Below are 21,507 nucleotides of genomic sequence, written 5' to 3' on the forward strand. Positions count from 1 at the left end.
GCCCCTATCGAATGGAAGTAAAAAGGATAACAGAACAGAGATCACTTATTTTTAACTTCTATTACAATTCTTGGATAATACATAGCCAAGAAACAGCAAAACCTACTTTCCACTTATTTCCAACACACACTACAAAAATATGTTACTAAGAATCATCTAAGCCTCGAGTCCAACCAGCAGACCTGAAGTTTAAGCAAATCAATTAAGACAGAAGTAAAGACAACAAAGAAGCATGTCGCCCCATCACAAAAACTGAGTCAATTTATAAATACAGATAAAAATTGTAGGTCAGTTCATTAACCACTAAAGACATCACATCAACTGGACACCAAAATCAAACTTAGGAGGTAATTTTATAAAGTCATTCCCACACGTATGCAGCCACAAACACATGTAAATGACTGCTTATAAAATACCAACTGATATAAAAATATATGACATGAAATCACAGTGCATAATTTGCAAGTAAGTATGCATGAGGCAGCACATGGGCAAATTTAGCAGAGATTATGAAAATAACTTCACCTACATGCGTACATACGTAAAATACAAGCCTTCACTTACACGATGTCTCAAGCAGGTATAAGTGATTGCACGTAGATTCAAGGTGCATTCTCTGCCACTTATGCTAGTATTTTATAAAGACAAATACCCATGGCACCCTGTTATAAAATTGTCCTCTTGATGCTTAAAGGAAGTTTCATCCAAAAATTCTTCCCTCTATATACACTAGTATCCAAACACTGCCCTTGCTGCTGGGAGAGCTCGTGATGGTTTCGGTACCACATTAATATGCACAGCTTTTCGGCCATAATTCCCAGCTTAGCAGGATATAAAATTCATATATATACTTCAATCAGATAAAAATCTGCTTGCTGAAAAGCAAGCTAACTACAGCTGCTTTGCATTGAAAGCGAATGATACATACCTGTAGCAGGTGTTCTCCGAGGACAGCAGGCTGATTGTTCTCACGACTGGGTTGATGTCCACGGCAGCCCCCACCAACCGGAACAAAAACTTTGCGGGCGGTCCCGCACGCAGGGCACGCCCACCGCGCATGCGCGGCTGTCTTCCCGCCCGTGCGCAACCGTTCCCGCTCAGTTGAATGACAAGCAAAGGAATGAGTAAAAACGCAACTCCAAAGGGGGGGAGGAGGGAGGGTAGGTGAGAACAATCAGCTTGCTGTCCTCGGAGAACACATGCTACAGGTATGTATCATTCGCTTTCTCCGAGGACAAGCAGGCTGCTTGTTCTCACGACTGGGGTATCCCTAGCTCTCAGGCTCACTCAAAACAAGAACCCAGGTCAATTGAACCTCGCAACGGCGAGGGCATAATAGAAATTGACCTACGAAGAACAACTAACTGAGAGTGCAGCCTGAACAGAACAAAATCGGGTCCTGGAGGGTGGAGTTGTATTCAAACCCCAAACAGATTCTGCAGCACCAACTGCCCGAACCGACTGTCGCGTCGGGTATCCTGCTGGAGGCAGTAATGTGATGTGAATGTGTGGACAGATGACCACGTCGCAGCCTTGCAAATCTCTTCAATAGTGGCTGACTTCAAGTGGGCCACTGACGCTGCCATGGCTCTAACACTATGAGCCGTGACATGACCCTCAAGAGCCAGCCCAGCCTGGGCGTAAGTGAAGGAAATGCAATCTGCTAGCCAATTGGAGATGGTGCGTTTCCCGACAGCGACCCCTAGCCTGTTAGGGTCGAAAGAAATAAACAATTGGGCGGACTGTCTGTGGGGCTGTGTCCGCTCCAGATAGAAGGCCAACGCTCGCTTGCAGTCCAATGTGTGCAACTGACGTTCAGCAGGGCGGGTATGTGGTCTGGGAAAGAATGTTGGCAAGACAATTGACTGGTTAAGTTGGAACTCCAACACCACCTTTGGCAGGAACTTAGGGTGAGTGCGGAGTACTCTACGAGCTGAAGTAACTGCCACCAAGAAAATGACCTTCCAGGTCAAGTACTTCAGATGGCAGGAATTCAGTGGCTCAAAAGGAGGTTTCATCAGCTGGGTGAGGACGACGTTGAGATCCCATGACACTGCAGGAGGCTTGACAGGGGGCCTTGACAAAAGCAAGCCTCTCATGAATCGAACGACTAAAGGCTCTCCAGAGATGGCTTTACCCTCTACACGATAATGGTAAGCACTAATCGCACTAAGGTGATTCCTTACTGAGTTGGTCTTGAGGTCAGACTCTGATAAGTGCAGAAGGTATTGAAGCAGGTTCTGTGCAGGACAAGAGCGAGGTTCTAGGGCCTTGCTCTCACACCAAACGACAAACCTCCTACACTTTAAAAAGTAACTCTTTTTAGTGGAATCCTTTCTAGAGGCAAGCAAGACGCGGGAGACACCCTCAGACAGACCCAACGAAGCAAAGTCTACGCCCTCAACATCCAGGCCGTGAGAGCCAGAGACTGAAGGTTGGGGTGCAGACGCGCTCCGCCGTTCTGCGAAATGAGAGTCGGAAAACACTCCAATCTCCACGGTTCTTCGGAGGACAACTCCAGAAGTAGAGGGAACCAGATCTGACGGGGCCAAAAAGGCGCTATCAGAATCATGGTGCCGTGATCTTGCTTGAGCTTCAGTAAGGTCTTCCCCACCAAAGGTATGGGAGGATAAGCATACAGGAGGCCGGTCCCCCAATGGAGGAGAAAGGCATCTGACGCCAGTCTGCCGTGTGCCTGTAGTCTGGAGCAGAACAGAGGCAGCTTGTGGTTGGTCTGAGAGGCGAAAAGGTCCACCGAGGGAGTGCCCCACTCTCGGAAGATCTTGCGTACCACTCTGGAATGGAGCGACCACTCGTGCGGTTGCATGACTCTGCTCAGTCTGTCGGCCAGACTGTTGTTTACGCCTGCCAGGTATGTGGCTTGGAGAAGCATGCCGAACTGGCAAGCCCAACGCCACATCCCGACGGCTTCCTGACACAGGGGGCGAGATCCGGTGCCCCCCTGCTTATTGATGTAATACATTGCAAGCTGATCTCTGAAGGCCTTCAGCGCGTTCCAGACCGCTTGGAGCTCCAGGAGGTTGATCTGAAGACCTTGTTCCTGGGGGGACCACAGACCCTGGGTGTGGAGTCCATCGACATGAGCTCCCCACCCCAGGCGAGATGCATCCGTCGTCAGCACTTTCGTGGGCTGTGGAATTTGGAATGGACGTCCCAGGGTCAAATTGGTCCAAATGGTCCACCAGTGCAGCGAACTGCAGCAACTGATGGACAGACGGATGACATCCTCTAGATTCCCGGTAGCTTGACACCACTGGGAAGCTAGGGTCCATTGAGCAGGTCTCATGTGAAGGCGAGTCATGGGAGTCACATGAACTGTGGAGGCCATATGACCCAGGAGTCTCAACATCTGCCGATCTGTGACCTGCTGAGATGCTCTGGTCTGAGAGGCAAGGGATAGAAGGTTCTGTGCCCTTGCTTCGGGAAGGAAGGCCTGAGCTGTCTGAGAATTCAGCAGCGCTCCTATGAATTCCAGAGATTGGACTGGCTGGAGATGGGTAATTTATCACAAACCCCAGCAGCTCCAGAAGGTGGATAGTACACTGCATGGACCGAAGAGCTCCTGCCTCTGAGGTGGTCTTGACCAGCCAATCATCGAGATATGGGAACACATGCACTCCCAGCTTGCATAGATACGCCGCAACCACCACGAGACACTTCGTGAACACCCGTGGTGCAGAGGCGAGCCCAAAGGGCAGCACACAATACTGAAAGTGCCGTGTCCCCAGACGGAATCGGAGATACTGTCTGTGAGCTGGCAGTATCGGGATGTGAGTGTAAGCGTCCTTTAAATCCAGGGAACATAGCCAATCGTCTTTCTGAATTATTGGTAGAAGGGTGCCTAAGGAAAGCATCCTGAACTTCTCTTTGACCAGGTATTTGTTCAGGCCTCTCAGGTCTAGGATGGGGCGCATCCCCCCTGTTTTCTTTTCCACAAGGAAGTACCTGGAATAGAATCCCTATCCTTCCTGCCCGGGTGGCACGGGCTCGACCGCATTGGCGCTGAGAAGGGCGGAGAGTTCCTCTGCAAGTACCTGCTTGTGCTGGAAGCTGAAGGATTGGGCTCCCTGTGGGCAATTTGGTGGAGTGGAGGCCAAATTCAGGGTGTATCCGCACCGCACTATTTGGAGAACCCACTGGTCGGAGGTTATCAGAGGCCACCTTTGGTGAAAAACTTTCAACCTCCCCCCGACCGGCAGGTCGTCCGGTACGGACACTTTGATGGCGGCTATGTTCTCATGGATCCAGTCAAAAGCCCGTCCCCGGCTTTTGCTGTGGAGGAGCAGGGGGCTGCTTAGGCGCACGCTGTTGACGGGAACGAGCGCGCTGGGACTGTCCCTGTGCCTGAGGAGGCCTTCGGGCCAGCTGGTGGTACCTACGCTTGTTGTAGGCGTAGGGCACAGCCTGCCTGGCCCAGGAAAAACGTCCACCTGCAGAGGTGGATGCTGAAGGCGCCCGGTGGGAGAGCTTGTCGAGAGCGGTTTCCCGCTGGTGTAGTTGGTCCACCAACTGCTCGACCTTCTCGCCAAAGATGTTATCCCCCTGGCAAGGGACATCCGCCAGTCGTTGCTGGGTGCGGTTGTCCAGGTCAGAGGCACGCAGCCAGGAGAGTCTGCGCATCACTATACCTTGGGCCGCAGCTCGAGATGCCACATCACAGGTGTCATAGATACCCCTGGACAGGAACTTTCTGCACCCCTTCAGCTGCCTGACCACCTCCTGAAAAGGCCTGGACTGCTCCAGAGGGAGCTTGTTGACCAGGTCCGCCAGTTGCTTCACATTGTTCCGCATGTGAATGCTCGTGTAGAGCTGGTATGACTGGATGCGGGTGACGAGCATGGAAGATTGGTAGGCCTTCCTCCCAAACGAGTCCAGAGTGCGAGACTCCCGCCCCGGGGGCGTCGAGGTGGTATCCCTCGAACTCCGTGCCCTCTTGAGAGCAGAGTCCACGACCGTCGAGTCATGAGGCAATTGGGGCCGCATCAACTCTGGGTCAGAGTGGATCCTGTATTGAGACTCCGCTTTCTTGGGGATGGTGGGGTTAGATAAGGGCTTCAGCCAGTTCCGAAGCAGTGTCTCTTTGAGGACATTGTGCAACGGCACCGTGGAAGACTCTCTAGGTGGTGATGGATAGTCGAGGACCTCGAGCATCTCAGCCCTCGGCTCATCCACAGAGACCACGGGGAAGGGAATGCAAATAGACATATCCCTGACGAAGGAGGCAAAGGAGAGGCTCTCAGGGGGCGAAAGCTTCCTCTCCGGTGAAGGAGTGGGGTCAGAGGGAAGGCCCTCAGACTCCTCTGAGGAGAAATATCTGGGGTCCTCCTCCTCCCCCCACGAGGCCTCTTCCTTGGTGTCGGACATGAGCTCTTGCAGCTCAGACCTGAACCGGGCCCGTCTCGACTGCGAGGAACCATGTCCTCGATGATGGCGTCGAGCGGTGGACTCCCGTGCCGGCAGGGATGAAGCTCCCTCCATCGACGGGGATTCCACCTGCGTGGCGGTCGACACCGGTACCGCAAGCGGCATCGGTGTCGGAGGCCTCGGCATCGGGCTAGAGCACGCCGGCGCCTCCATCAACGGCGCCGGGGGCGCAAGCACCCCCGGTGCCGGCAAAGCCTGGCACATCAGCCCTTCCAGAATCCCTGGAAGGATGGCTCGGAAGCACTTGTCAAGGCCCGCTGTCAGGAAAGGCAGGGGGGCCGGTGTGGGTGTCTGTGCTGGAAGCTGCTCGGGTCCAGGAGACGGTACCGAAGTACCCATGGACTGACGCAGCGACACCTCTTCAACCGAGGGGGAACGTTCCTCTCGGCACTGCCGCTTCCTCGGCGTCGAATCATCTCTGGAGGCGCTGGAGCTGGTAGTCCCGTGCGCCGTGGGCGACCGATGACGGTGCTTTTTAGTCTTCTTTCGGTGCCCGGCGGCAGAGATGAAGAGGAGGTAGAACCCCCCCGGCCTCAAGGGATCGGGTCTGACAGGGTTCGGTCCCGATGGCCCTGGGTAGAGGGAGTGGCTGGGGCCGATTGCCCACGCGGCCGCTCACCCCCGCCGTCGCCGGTGGACCGGCGGGCCAACGGTACCTGTACTCCTGGGGTCGGTGCCATCGTCAGTGCCGATTTCGTCGACATTGGTACCGGTACCGAAGATCCGGCCGTCGACACCGATGCCGTCGATGTCGAGGGGCCGGCGCAAGTTCCAAAAAGATGGTCCCGAAGAGCTTGCCTCGCCACCTGTGTCCGCTTCCGCAAGCCGAGACACAAGGTGCATGTCTTGGTATTATGCTCCGGCCCAAGGCACTGGAGGCACCAAGCGTGGGTATCGGTTTGCGAGATCTGCCGGCCGCACCGACTACACTTTTTGAATCCGCTCGGGACCTTCGAGGACATCGACGGAAAAATCGCGTCGGCGAAGTCAAAGTCGTCGATGGTGGCGGTGAAAAGCACACCCAAAAAAAGAAACGACCGCGCGGCCACAAGCAACGAGGCACCCCTGCAGCTAAAGACGACGAGGGGACAAACTTCTTTTTTTTTTTTAACAGAAGAAAGAAAAGAGGCGTGAACGCGCGGCTAGGCCGCGATCCGGTTTCCTGGGCTGACAGAGAGATAGACAATAACACGTCTCTCTCCAGCGCGGAATCGAAAAAAAACTGAGCGGGAATGGTCGCGCACGGGCGGGAAGACGGCCGCGCATGCGCGGTGGGCGTGCCCTGCGTGCGGGACCACCCGCAAAGTTTTTGTTCCGGTTCTTGGGGGCTGCCGTGGTCGTCAACCCAGTCGTGAGAACAAGCAGCCTGCTTGTCCTCGGAGAATGTGATGTATCAAGAACAATATTCACTTGGTGGCCTTTAGATAAAAGTAACAAAAAACCTTATCTACTCTCCCCTTCCCACTATCACCACGAACAAAAAAAAAAAAAGTCCTCCACAATCTAAGGATCAGTGGAAAGGGAAAAAAAACCTGTTAAATAAAACTGTACAGCCATCATATGGTATAATAAATGAAGTTCAAAATACAATCATTGGTAAATCTTTGCAATGAAAACAGTGATAACATCTAACAAGAGTTTTGGTTAATGACTAGCCTGTATCAAAAGGAATTAATAGCAGGTACACCAATATGATCCTGTGTACACAGAGGCCTTGATTTTATAACAGCACACCTCCGAAAAGCCTACTTTATAAAAGGCAACTTAAATGCCTGTGTGTCTTTACAAAATAAATTTATAAAATCAGCTCCAACAGCATGCAAAGTCCGACATATATTTACTCCTTCTCTGAGACTGGCGTGTGCGCGCACGTGCACTCTTTAAGTTTATACATCACAACTCTACTTTTATTCTACCCAAACTTTTCACGCACATAATTTTCCTTGAGTATGCAGCTGCACAATTTTATAAATGTCCTTTTCTGCTTATAAAATAGGCTTTACAGGGAGAGAAAGCTTTATAAAATTACACCCAGAAAGCAGAAATCCTGCTTGGAACAACAGGGTCTCAAATTTGTACAAGGTCTGTGGCGGACAAACAAATGGACTCTTTCTACCCCTCCCCCTCCCAAGTCTGTCTCTACACTTGTATAGTATTTTTCTATCAATACTCAAGAGTGAATACAATGAGATGTACAGAAGGAATTGGGGATCATCACATCCAGCAAAGCACGTCTATAGACAGGCAGGCCAACATATGCATTGCTCTCACACCAGGCTGATCCTCTACAATCCAGGGGCCCTGTTTACGAAGCCACACTGTAGGCTCTATCATTAGCGCGTGTTAATTTTTAGTGCATGCTAAAAAGTTAGCGCGTCTACAGCGCAGCTTAGTAAACAGGGCCTCAGGTTTCTAAAACATGACAAAAACAATTTTCCATAAATGTGAATTATACAGGCAACATATTTAAATATAGCAAAAGAGAAGAAATGTTTCTGGGTAGAGCTGCCACTTTATTAGGTGACCAGATGTTTTTTGAAATATTAGTTTTGAGAATTAAGGAGGTCCCTTTTTTCAGGTAAAACTCTAGATTTTTGCTAGAAACCCCTAACAGCAGGTGATACTCAATGTACATGTGTTTTCTACACTGTAAAAATTTTGACAGTGCTTTTGTTGTTGCTTTTTCATCCAGATTCCTTTTCGGTTTTTGGCTCAGTCTGAATTGGCCTATCTCCTGCACTATCAAAGACTCACCTCTTCTGCTGTCCAGAAGGAAGCCTGTGCTTTTTTATACATTCTCCACATATCCGGATACTGGATAGGAAAGATGACAAATCGGCGTGGATTTTTTCTCAGGAGAGGCTCATCATTTGATGTAAATCCATTTCCAATAGTATCCGAAGAAACAGTCTTTTAAAAAAAATTAAATTATACCTCTAAGATTTAAGTACCAAAAGGGCAATTCAATAACCTACGCACTTACATTTACATGCATATATGTTTGTAGCACTTACATACTGAAATACTAGGATGACATCTAAGTGATATTCTGCAAATAACAGCTTAACTTATGTGGAGGGGCATAATTGAAAGGGACGCCCACGTTTTCCTGAGGACATGCTCGCAGGACGTCCCGGCGAAGGGGAGGAGAAACCCATCTTTCGTTTCGATAATACGGTCGGGGACGCCCAATTCTAGAAATTTAGGTCGTCCTTAGAGATGGTCGTCCCCGATTTTCGGCAATAATGGAAACCAAGGACAACCATCTCAGAAACGACCAAATCCAAGCCATTCGGTCATGGGAGGAGCCAGCACACCAACCAGGCACCCTAGGGGGCACTGCAGTGGACTTCAGAAAAAGCTCCCAGGTGCATAGCTCCCTTACCTTGTGTGCTGAGCCCCCAACCCCCCCCCCCCAAAAAAAAAACAACCCACTCCCCACAATTGTACACCACTTCCATAGCCCTTAGGGGTGAAGGGGGGCACCTACATGTGGGTACAATGGGTTTCTTGTGGGTTTACCACCACAAGTGTAACAGGTGGGGGGGCGTGGGCCTGGGTCTGCCTGTCTGAAGTGCACTGCACCCACTAAAACTGCTCCAGGGACCTGCATACTGCTGCAATGGACCTGAGTATGACATTTGAGGCTGGCAACAAATATTTTTTTAAGAATTGTTTTGAGGGTGGGTGGGGGTTAGTGACCACTGGGGGGCTATGGGGAGGTCATCCCAGATTCCCTCCGGTGGTCATCTGGTCATTTAGGGCACATTTTTGTGGATTGGTCGTAAAAAAAAAAAAGGACCAAGTAAAGTCGTCCAAGTGTTCGTCAAGGACGCCCTTCTTTTTTCCATTATTGATTATGCCGATTTGGGCGACCCTGTGAGAAGGACGCCCATCTTGCGATTTCTGTCAAAAGATGGGTGTCCTTCTCTTTCGAAAATAAGCCTGATAGTGTAGATCTGCAAGCTCAGGCAGGTCTCCTATTTACACACAACTTACAGAATCCACATATCCCTGCCTCACTCAAGGGCGCACATTTACACCAGCTCTATGGCTGGCCTAAGTACAAGCACCTACATTTTAGGCTGGTTGAGAGCCAGTTATGTTAGTACTAGCCGTTAAGCCCGTAAAAACGGGCGAGATTTCCAGCTACCCTCCTCGCTGCCGCTCCCTCCCCCCTCCGTGCCGGGCCCCCTGCACTGACCTGACAGCGTCTCTCACCTCCGTGTGAAAGCGCTGCAGGCAGCAGCAGATCGCTCTGCAGCACTTCCACACGGAAGTGACAGGCGCTGTCAGGTCAGTACAGGGGGCCCGATGCGGAGGAGGGCGGGACCGGCAGCAGGGATGGGGGGGGGAGGGTGGAGGTTGGTGCGCGCGATGCTCGTTTCCAGGCGGCAGCGTCCGACAGTGACTCCGACTCCGTTTCCCTCTCTGTTCCGCCCTCTGACGTCATCACGTCTTGACGCGAGGGCGGGACAGAGAGGGAAGTCTCTACTGCGCATTTGCAGGTGAGTCGGTCACTTGTCGTTTATATGTTTGATGCTACAATGGAACTTCAGTGCCTAGGTTCTTTTATAGCCTTGGCCTTCAATCCCAGTCAACAGAGTTTCACACTTAAATTTCCATTCACACAATCCAGTCAAACTAGTGTCTCAACCTTATTCAGTTACAGACATTTTTTGAAGAAATGATTGCCTCAGGAGCTTCTGTTATCTTGAAACTTGTCAGCAGTTTTATCTTAATTTAAGCAGGACACTGCAGAATTCTATTTCATCCTACGCCAGAGGATTTTTCTCTCAGGCTCTATAGCTTGTTTTGTTTTTTTTAATAGTTTTTCTGAGTTCAGTCCTTTTGACTACATTGTCTAGGTTTCATACACACTATATAGAAGTTTCAATTTTTATACATTCTGAATATTCAATTATGTAAGCACATTCAAATGTACAGACACTTAGACTAATTAAGCACTCTCCTTTAAACCCCAAATTGATCTGCTTTAAGGCTCCAAGTCACCTTGTTATCCCTCAGTACTGATAATCAGCTTCAAACAATATCATGTTTCTCAGAGAGAAATAATTCCTCAACACTCAAAAACACACTATTTTGGAAATAGGTAAAAACTGGATCCTCTAGATGTCATGCTTTCTAATTTAAAAATAATCTGTTTAAAGGAGATCCTCTGGATCTGCCTTTAGGTTTCTTCTTATCAATAAATGTCACATATGAAGGAAATTTCTGGATCTGACTTTACAATTAACACAAACCCTGCTTCTTTCCCTCCCCCTTTTCTGCCCTACATCTGCTGCCACACTGAGGCCAACTTGCACCACTTGCACCAGCAGTTTCTGTCATCTGCATCCCAGTGGAGGACCAATTAGTAACTAAGTTTTTTGTTTTCAAATCTGGGATGGTGGGGCAACTTTCCACTATAACAATTATAAAGGAACAGAGAATCTAATTTTTGAAAAATCATTTTAAAAAGTATATTCTTAGCATAACAAAATACAATAAGAGCACTGCCAGCACCACTCTAACCTATGAAAAGGCAGCACTGCAAATATTACATCAGGATCTAGAACACCAGTACATCTCCTACTAGGAAACAAACAAGCAGGACTGCTACAGATTTCTACACTGAAATTACACACTAGCAGAATATCTGACCTCGGCCACATATGCAAAATATGGGCATACGCCCATCAAATACAGAAGGGACAACAAATCAAAAACATACTTATGAAGACAAAAACTAAACTGGAAACCCCAATAAGTTATACTGTGCATGCAGTGCAACACCAGACAAACAGACACATAAAATACAAAGGTATCAGGGATGCACATTTCCCAAAGCAGACATATTCCAATTAAAAATAAAGCATTATATTTTTGTGTCGGTTAACCTTGTCAGCAGGGGACCTTGCTTCCCTCTCCAACTTGGGCTGACAATCCTTTCCTGGCTTTCTTCCCCCCCTCCCTAAGATTCACCATCTTCCTCTTGCTTCCCTTCTCCTCAACAGCACACACACACAAATATAACCCCCTCCCCTTTACACACACACACACACAAATATAACCCCCTCCCCTTTAACAAACCAAAAAACAAAAACAGTGCAGGCTGTTTCCTCATTTAATTTATCTCAACTGGGACCACATAACAGTAGGCACTGGCTGCTTCCACTTGTTCAATATATCCCATTCCTAAGCCCCTGGCCTCTTTCTACACAAGTCTGCAACCACTTGTGGGGTGGCACCATGATCTGTCACTGTGGCTTGTTTCTAGGACTGCTTAGGGCAGATGTCTTTTGGGCTGCAGTGGAGCCTGAACCTACTACTACTTATTTCAAGATGTATGCAGCGCTGTACACTTGAACAGGAAGAGAAAGTCCCTGCTTGAAAGAGCTTACAATCTAATCAGGGTAGACAAAACAGGAAAAATAAAGGATAAAGGAATTACAAAGGTGGAAATGATAAAACAGAAATGGGTACTGAATAAGTGAATAGGGGTTAGGAGTTAAACGCAGCATCAAAAAGGTGGGCTTTTAGCCTAGATTTGAAGACAGCCAGAGATGGAGCTTGACGTACTATCTCAGGAAGTCTATTCCATCAAGATAAAAGGAACAGAGTCTGGAGCTAGCAGTGGAGGAGAAGGGTATAATAAGAGAGATTGACCCAATGAACAGAGTTCCCGGGGAAGAGTGTAGGGAGAGATAAGAGTGGAGAGGTACTGAGGAGCTACAGAGTGAATGCACTTATAAGAGGAGTTTGAACCAGCAAGGTGGCTTCTGTGGGAGGAGACGTGGTTTGAGAGCTCTTGCAATCTGAATCGCGTATTCTTGAAGAGAAATACTTTTTCCTCGTTTTAAATGGGGAAAAGGAAAGGGAAAACTGGGGCGAAAGCCTCTCCTAACCTCGGTGTTAATCCCACTCTCAGACAGACGACGCTAGAAGATTTCAGAGTTCCACCACTGGCTATGCAAAGGCCTACCTTGATTGAATCCCCTTGTCCAGGTGGGGAATCCAGCATAGAAGCGGCTTCGTTAAGTCCACTCTATCAGCTACCACCCCCGAGACCAGGAAGGGAAACAACGACAGCAGTTGAGCCCGAGGGGAGTTTCCCGAAGATGTTAATTCCACTTCGAAGGCTGGGAGAAGCCCTGCTGTTTCGTCTAGCCCGATGGAAAAGATACCAACAGAAACAGTTGGAGCTGGTGCCCCTCTGTTTTCTCCAATCAAGGGAGTTACCTCTGGAAGTCTCGGGATGACTATAAAACCTACGGTAGTAACACTAGATGTGCTGTGGGAAGCTATCCAGACTCTAAACACTTCATTCCTTCAGGTAAATAACTCATTTAAGCAAGAACTTTTGGCATTGAATCAGTTTAAAACTTCTTTTACTGAAAGATTTGAATTGAATGAACAAAACATTGAAATGAATGAAGGTGAAATTAAAAAATTGCAAAGTTCCACTGGAACCCTGATCCAAGATAGAAATATCTTGGACAGAAGATTAGAATATTTAGATAATCAAATGAGGAAGAATAACCTGAGATTCCTTAAGTTTCCGAGATCTCCTTGGATTACTCCCATTGATATGCTTAAGAAGTACTGCACAGAAGTATTGATGATTCCTACAGACGCATTTCCTCCTATTGTTAAGGCATATTACATCACTCAGACATCGGTTCCTGCTGACCCTCAACAACAACTTCACGGAATTTTTTGAAAGTTCTCTTGATGTGATCACAGAGCGTACAACTTTAATAGTGACTTTCGCATTCGAGACCGATAGAAACAACATACTCCGACTTTACTTCAGACACATTTCAACACAATTTCTCGGAACTAAAATACTGGTGTTTCCTGACTTGAACAGAGAGAAAAGAAGAAAGCAATTTATAGACTTGAAATCAAGGGTTCTTGCTTTGAATGGGACTTTCCTATTAAACTTTCCATGTAGATTTTTAATTTCTTTAAATGCAGTTAATTATGTCTTTTTTGAATCAAGGAAACTACAAGAGTTTATTTTATCTCATGAAGGAGATGTAGTTGGTAGTCTGGATGCCCCTACAAATGAGAATGCTGGCAATCGCTAGTGGTCCTTTAACATATCCCCTCTTTTGTTAGAATAATATTTCAAATTATATTTTTCCTTGTATCTTGCCTATAATAAAGTAGAGGACGAAATTATATGCTATTTCAATCTTATGTATGTAGATTTTCCTGCAATATATTTTTCTTTTTTTTCCAATTAACATTTATGTTATGTAAATGTAATAATGAAACTTATAAATAAAGAATTTAAAAAAAAAAAAGAGGAGTTTGAACCGTATGCGGAAACGGATAGGGAGCCAATGAAGTGACTTGAGGAGAGGGCTAATATGAGAATAGTGACACTGGCAGAATATACAGCGTGCAGCACAATTTCACACAGATTGAAGGGGAAAGAGATGGCTTAATGGGAGTCCTGTGAGAAACTGCAATAATCTAAGCGAGAGGTGATAAGAGTGTGGATAAGGGTTTTGGTAGTGTGCTCAGAAAGGAAAGGATGAATTTTGGTGATATTATAGATAAAGAAAAGACAGGAGTCTGTTGGATATGTGCAGAGAAAGAGAGAGGAGTCAAAGATAACCCCAAGATTGCGAGCTGATGAGACAGGAAGGATGAGAGTGTTATCCACGGAGTTACAGAATGGGGGGGGGGGGGGGGGGGGGAGAAGAGGTGGGTTTAGGGGGAAAGATAAGAAGCTCAGTCTTGGTCATGTTTAGTTTCAGATGCCAGTGAGACATCCAGGTAGCTATGTCAGACTGGCAGGCTGGTACTTGGGCCTGGATTCCTGCTGAAATTTCTGGTGTGGAGAGGTAGATGTGGGAGTCAACAGCATAAAAGTGATACTGAAAACCATGGGATGAGATCAGAGCACCAAGAGAAAAAAAGAAGAGGTCCTGAGATACAGACTTGACATACACCAACTGATAGTGGGATAGAAGTGGAGGAGGATCAGCCAGAATATACACTAAAAGTGTGATGGGAGAGATAAGAAGAAAACCAGGAAAGAACAGAGCCCTGAAATCCAAGTGAGGAAAGCTTATTAAGGAGTAGGCAGTGATCAACAGTGTCAAAACAGCAGCTAGATCAAGAAGGATGATGATAGATATCAGGCCAGGAACAGGTCACTGGAGACTTTAGCAAGGGTTATTTCAGCTGAATTAAGAGGGCGAAAGCCAGATTGAAGTGGATCAAGAATAGCTTGAGATGAAAAAGTCAAGACAACAGCGGTGAACAGCACGTTCAAGTATCTTGGCTAGGAAAGGGAGGAGGGAGATGGGGCGATAGTTGGAAAGACAAGTTGGGTCCAATGAAGGTTTTTTGAGAAGTGGTGTAACTACATCACAGTTGAAGGCATCAGAAACAGTTGCAGAGGAAAATGAAAGATTGAGGATATGACAGAAGGGATGACAGTAGGAGAGAGAGTGCTAAGTAGGTAGGTGGGAACAGGATCAGAGGAACAAGCAGTCAGTTTGGAGGAGGAAAGAAAATGTGCAGTTTCCTCTTCAATGATTTCAGAAAAGGAAGCAGGGGGTTGAAGGAGGGTTGAGAGAATGGACTAAGGGAAGGAGAGGTGGAGGTGACCTGATTGAGAATTCAAGTTTAATCTTGTGAACCTTATCATGAAAGAACTCAGCCAGAGTCTGGGGGGAAAGTGAAGGGGGAGTTGGAGGTGAAGGCACTTTGAGGAGAGAGTTCAGTGTGGCAAAGAGACATTGAGGGTTTGAGCCAAGAGAATTTGTCAACTGGATGTAATAGTCCTGTTTGGCAAGTAAAAGATCAGACTAGAAGGAGGTCAGCAAGAATTAGAAATGTATGAAGTCAGCATGGGCACGGGATTTCAGCCAAAGGCGTTCGGCAGAGCGGGCACAGGAACGTAGGTAGAGGATTCTCAGCCAAGGCTGGGGTTTGGTACGTTTTACATAACGGGGAATGAGAGGAGCGAGAGTATCCAGTGCAGAGGAGAGAATAGTATTATAGGAAGAGACAGCCTCATTGATATACTTGGTTAACATAGTGGTAGAGAAGAGATTTGAAACACCGGAGGACAGAGTAGAAGGGTCAACAGCCTGAAGATTTCTAAATGTATTGGTTAAGATTGGACGGGACTGGGGAAGAGGGTGTTTTAAGTGTGAAAGTTATCATATGATGGTCATAGAGGGGAAGAGTTGAGGCACAGAAACTGGAGAGTGAGCAGTTTGAGAAGAGAATAAGATCAAGACAGTGGCCATTCTGGTGAGTGGGGGCAGTGGAGCACAGTTGAAGATTGAAAAAGGATGTTAAAGCAAGAAACTGAGAAGCATAAGAGTCAGAGGGATCATTAGCATGAATGTTAAAATCCCCAAGAATGAGGGAAGGGGATGAAGGTTCAAGAAAGAAGGAAAGCCAGGCATCAAAGTCAGTGAGAAAGGAAGAAAGGGACTTATCAGGGGGTCGATAAATGACTGCTACTCGGAGAGGCAGAGGAGCAAATAGACGGATGGAGTGGACTTCGAAGGAAGAAAAACAGTGAGACTGAGGTGGAAGAAGAGGTTGAAATCTACAAGAGGGTGAAAGTAGTAACCCGACACCACCTCCGTGGCCAACCTGGCGAGGAGTATGGGAGAAACGATAACCTCCGTGGCATAGGGCTGCGACTAAAGCAGAGTCTTCAGGGTAAAGCCAAGTTTAAGTTAGGGAAAGCAGATGGAGAGTACGAGAGATAAAGAGGTCATGGATGTAGGAAAGTTTGTTACAGACAGAGCGGGCATTCCACAGAGCTTCCCTCTCTGTCTCTCCCCCTCTTCTCCTCTGTACAGCATTCCTCTCTCTTTTCCTCCTCTGTAGGTAGATGCAAAAAAAAAGAGAAAGATTGAAAGAAATCTAAGCAGATTGAGAGAGAAAAATACAAGGAAGAAAGTTGAAAGGAAAAGATTGAAAGAAATCTAAGCAGATTGAGAGAGAAAAATACAAGGAAGAAAGTTGAAAGGAAAAGATTGAAATCAGAGATGCATGTAAGAGAAGAAGAAGCCAAGAAGGGAGACAAAAAGTGGTAGATGGACTTCAGACCCTGGAAAGAGAGCTAAAAAGAAAAACACAAGAAAGCAGAAACTAGAGACTGTGACAAACATGAATAATATGGCCAGAGAACAAAGGTAGACTAAATAATCTTATTTTTCATTTTAGCACATCAAAACAGTTAGTTTTACAATAGAATCTACATTTATTTTCTTTGGGGTCAATATTCAGCCATTGGGCAGTGAGTATTTTGCTCACCTCCAACAGCATTATTCCCAGAAAATTCACAAAATGCTCAACTTAGGCCAACCACCCATTTTGTTGCAATATCTCAAACCTTATATCCCCCTTCAGGCTTTACATTCTTCAGATCAATATCTTTTAACCGTGCCCTCCCTTCACCTGGTGCCACTTGCTACCTTTAAGAAAATTATATTTTCTGTTTCAGGCCCAATTTCCTGGAATAACCTCCTGTTAGAATTACGTCTAATATGTTGCAGCCATGGGTTACCACATAAAAATAGAACAGACATTTATGCAGTCCCATTTATATGGTAGACCTAGCCGCTTAAGAGCTAAATATCAACACTTAAGCAGCCAAGTGCTGACTCCTGCCTGGAATGCCCCCATTGAGTTTGGTGCTAACTGCAATATTCAATGGCACTAAGCTGGTTAAATGCTGCTGAATATTACGACTAGCCCTGACCAAGAAATTTAACCAGTCAGCTGCCGGCTAAATTGATTTGAATTCTGAGCCCTTAATATTTTGCAATGTAAATATTTTTGTATAGTAAGTTGTATGAGGAACTGTGATGTGCATTACAAAACTTAAGGTTCAGGGTTTATAGTGAGAATCTCAGAGCTGCCAAGTTACCCAGTTTTAACAGGGAGATTATAGGCTATTTCTGGCTTTCTAACAACCCTATACTTATGCATTATGGGACTTGCAGCATGGACTTCAGTGAGTAGAATCAGGAACTATAACTCCCACACTGCTTTTGGGGACATGGAACTATGTAACTTGGCATGTCTGGACTCTGGTCTGCCTTGTAGGAGTGGAGGGGCAGCCTATTGGTTAGTGCATTGGCCCAAGAACCGGGTTCAATTTCCACTGCAGCTCCTTGTGACTCTGAGCAAGTCACTTAACCCTCTGTTGCCACAGGTACAAAATAAGTACCTACACTGAATATATAAAACACATCAATTGTAACCAAAGGCGGTACATCAAATCCTATCCCCTTTCCTTATGGAAATCCAGATTTCACTCCCCTATAGCATTATTTCACAAATTCTTCTATTGTTTACAATGGGTAGTTTTTTGGTGGCTGAAACTAGCTGGTGGAATTCTTTATGCATAGAAATCCCTTGGGACTTATAGGTGGCAATTCTATAAATTGGTGCAAAAATTTTGGCACCCCAGTATCATGGGCTTAGCACCAATTCTATGACAGCATCTTGGCATCAAGATTCCCTATACAGAATACTAGAATAAGCCAGTACTGGTGCACCTAAAGTTAGGTGCCAACTGTTATGCCAAGTCAATGGCAGTTGTAAATGCTGGCACCTAATTTATTTATTTATTTATTTGTTGCATTTGTATCCCACATTTTCCCACCTATTTGCGGGCTCAGCGTGGCTTACAATAAGACTTGAATAATGGAAATACATTTGTTACGACTAGGTTATAGAATACATTGAACAGAGTTGTGCGAGACATTCGAATATCCTTAGTAGTATTTAGTATCCTTAGTAATTGTGCCCTGAAGTGCATATAACTTAGTCTATAAGTTGAGGCATATCTCAGAGAGACACTCCCGTTACCTGCCCATATTCTACTCGTTGACACTAAGCTATTTGCATCTTCTAGATTAGCACATAGCAGTTATTTATTTGTTACATTTATATCCCACATTTTCACCAACTTATTTGCAGGATCAATGTAGCTTACAAGGTACTGAGAGGCATTTGCCATTTTGGTTGATAACAAATACAAGATTGTGTTGTGCTCAAATGAGGTAAAAGTGAATCAGGCGTCATGGGGTCAAGGGTAGAGGATAGTAAATTGTCCAGTACGATCACCGATTATGTTGTGTTGCTGGGTGTGGGATAAGCTTTTTTGAAGAGGTGAGTTTTTAATGATTTCCTGAAGTTTAGGTGGTCATGTATTGTTTTCACTGTATAGTTGTGAGCTTAATTGCCAATTATGGTGCCAATCAAGCACATAAGTGCTATTATTTTGCAACTTAAGCACACAACTGACACCGGCCTTTTAAAGCTTATTTAAAGATGTAGGTAGGGGGTAATTATGCTGTATAGGTATGTCACTTTGGCTTGCCTCCCTGATACCACCCCAAATATTTCTGCCACCGCATTCTTCCTCTGTAGTAACCATCTATAAAGTGGTTTAATCGATTGGCAATACTTAAAGATGATATACTTCTACCAAGTATGCAAATGAGGGTGCACTAACAAATTAAATCTCAGAACAAATGTACCTTGTTTTTCTTGCATTACTTGATGTCTTTAAAACTTGTTGAATTTTGTAGGAATGAGGCGAAGAAAAGCTGGAGGATTAAAATGAGAAAACGGAGGGAGTAAGGTACTTTTTTTTTTTTTTTTTACTTACCTCAGCACAGATAGATAGTGCAGGCATGCTGCTCATTTCAGGAAAGACAGGAGTTACCTTACCAAACCTCGACAACCTTTTCTTTTTTCTATGCTGCCGGTGAGACTTGGAACCGTGGCTGCTAGCTGTCGGGCAGCAAGACCAACCAGACTAGGCTAACCTGGAGCTGGACAGCTAGTGCCACCGACTAATAAACTGTATAGCAAACAAGAACAGGAACGTTAGTTCCCTGCTAGGTGGTGGGGGACACTTAAGAGGAACACACTACTGCCAGGAAGGCGTTTTAAAAGGCAGCGAGGAAATGAAAACCTCTTAGAGAATTTTTAACATTTGTGATCACGGAGGGCTTCTTGCAGAAAGCCGTGCTAGCGATTCTCGGTGCGGCAAATGAGAGGCAGCCCGTAGGAAGTGAATGGGCTGCCTCTCATTTGCCGCACTGAGAATCGGTAGCGAGGTTTTGTAAAAGAGGCCGGGAGTGAGATAGGAGTGTACCAGAGTAATACGAGCCTAAGGGCTGGAAACTGGAGAGCTGTTCCCAATAGCTTCCACAGCGCTGCCAAACTCAGACTCCTCCTTTCCCAAACTTTTGTTGTGTTTTTTTTTTTTTTTTTTGTATTATTATTAAGGAGCTTCTGCCGCTGTAGCTTCCAAGTTAACCAGTTTCAGGAAGGAGATTTTATACTAGTCAGTCCTAGATTTCTGACAAGTTATAATGCTCTGTGGGAACTGCTGCCCTGAGTTTAGTAGGTCGAATCAAGGACTGCAAATACCAGATTACTTTGGGATATAACTTCTGACTGGAAGAAGAAGATATTTGGCCTTCGAAAGTTAGTTTAAAAATGTACTGTTACTCAAAAGGTTCCATTTTATTTTTTGTTTTATTACTTTTACAAATGGACTAATGTGGCCGCACATAGAAACATAGATAAATGACAGCAGATACAGACCATATGGCCTATCTAGTCAGTCCATCCGTGCCATCTACATCTGCTATTCCTTTTTCTCCCTTAGAGATCCTATGTACTTGTTCCAAGCTTTCTAAAATTCAGATACAGTTTTTGCCACCACTGGGAGACTGATCCACAAATTCACCACCCTTTCTGTGAAGAAGTATTTCCTCAGATTACTTCTGAGTCCGACCCCTTTCACCTTCATCCTATGCCCCCTCATTCAATTGAATGTGTATTTCCATATCATCAAGCTGATCAATCCATAGACTGGTGGGTTGTGTCCATCTACCAGCAGGTGGAGATAGAGAGCAAACTTTTGCCTCCCTATATGTGGTCATGTGCTGCCAGAAACTCCTCAGTATGTTCTCTATCTCAGCAGGTGGTGGTCACACACAGCAGCAGCTCTGGCTAGGCCTCCAAGCCTAATTTTTAGGTTTTGTTGAGTGCCTGGGGTTGAGGGCTCTTTTGAGCAAGTGCAAACCTGGTGGTGCCAGGTCCCTCCTTTTCTCCCCCCTCCCGCTGGCTCCGTTAAAAAAAAAAAATTTTAAACGTCCTTAAAGGCGTTTATTTCGACGTTTATTTAAACGTTCATTGCAGCTACTCACTGGGACACCAGTTCGTTACAGCTCGGAGCGGACAGCAGGTAATTTTTACCTTTTTATAGCGGGCAGGGGGTTCCCTGATTCTTCTCCTCGTGGCATATGGCGTCGGAGGGCGAGGGCGCAAAGGGTCGCTCCCCGGATCGCTTGAGCGCTTCTAGAGGGGATGCGGGGTCTTACAGCCTGATTCGCCCTTGTTGGGTGACAGTTTCGTGACCGATGAATGTCCCGGTCCTTCCTCCGGCGTGGCGGTTTTTCCCGCCATAAACGCCCATCCCCCGCTCCTCGCCTCCGCCATCTTGGCCGGCCACGCGGCTCGGACGGCTTCTTCGTGGGCCGCCCTTGAGGTTGGAGACATTAATGCCATGAACGCCCTTAATTTGGGCGACGGCACAAAAGCGGCTAAAGTTAAGCGCCGTTCTTCCCGCGCAGCTCCTTCGCGGAGTGTCGCGCCGGACGCCATTTTGGATGCGCAGCATGCTCTCCCCCGCTCTTGCGAGCGCCAGTTGAGGGTGCGTCTAGGGCTGTTGCCCAGGCTGCGGAAGTGCACAGTCTGGGGGGTTTCTCCCCCGAGTTTGTTTTGCTGCTGCATCAGGCTTTCCTCATGCAAAACGCTGCCCCTGCTCCCTCGTCTGGTAAAGAGGTTGAGGTTCCCAGAGGTAAACGCCCTTGGGTTTGATTCCCAGGCCTTGGAGGACTTTGTCTCCTCCGATGTAGATGAGGGCAGCGTGTCTGAGGTCTCCCAACGGTCCTTTGCGGATTCCTTGGAGGAGACGGATCCCCGCTCGGATGGAGCGGATGACCCCTCTGCAGCGCGGCTTTTTAGCCCAGAGGATTTGCCCAA

General features: G+C 46.7%; 1 protein-coding gene across 4 annotated transcripts in view; it reads right to left on the bottom strand.

Moving 5' to 3' along the window:
* Positions 1 to 21,507, bottom strand: part of RRM2B (ribonucleotide reductase regulatory TP53 inducible subunit M2B) — a 210,522-nt gene that overhangs the window by 116,834 nt on the left and 72,181 nt on the right. For 2 of the 4 annotated variants that reach the window (XR_003943708.1, XM_030217476.1), the window contains exons 1-2: positions 19,115 to 19,274; positions 8,200 to 8,355 (exon numbers count right to left, since the gene is read on the bottom strand). Coding sequence is in view for 3 of the 4 variants with exons in the window: in XM_030217476.1 (XP_030073336.1) it covers positions 8,200 to 8,355; positions 19,115 to 19,150 (192 nt within the window). In the remaining variant the exon portion in view is untranslated. Of the gene's footprint in view, positions 1 to 8,199; positions 8,356 to 19,114; positions 19,275 to 21,507 lie in introns of those variants that run through there. The other 2 variants (XM_030217486.1, XM_030217494.1) reach the window with 1 other exon arrangement.

Source organism: Microcaecilia unicolor, chromosome 1 (genome assembly GCF_901765095.1).
Source record: "Microcaecilia unicolor chromosome 1, aMicUni1.1, whole genome shotgun sequence".
NCBI classification, from domain to species: domain Eukaryota; kingdom Metazoa; phylum Chordata; class Amphibia; order Gymnophiona; family Siphonopidae; genus Microcaecilia; species Microcaecilia unicolor.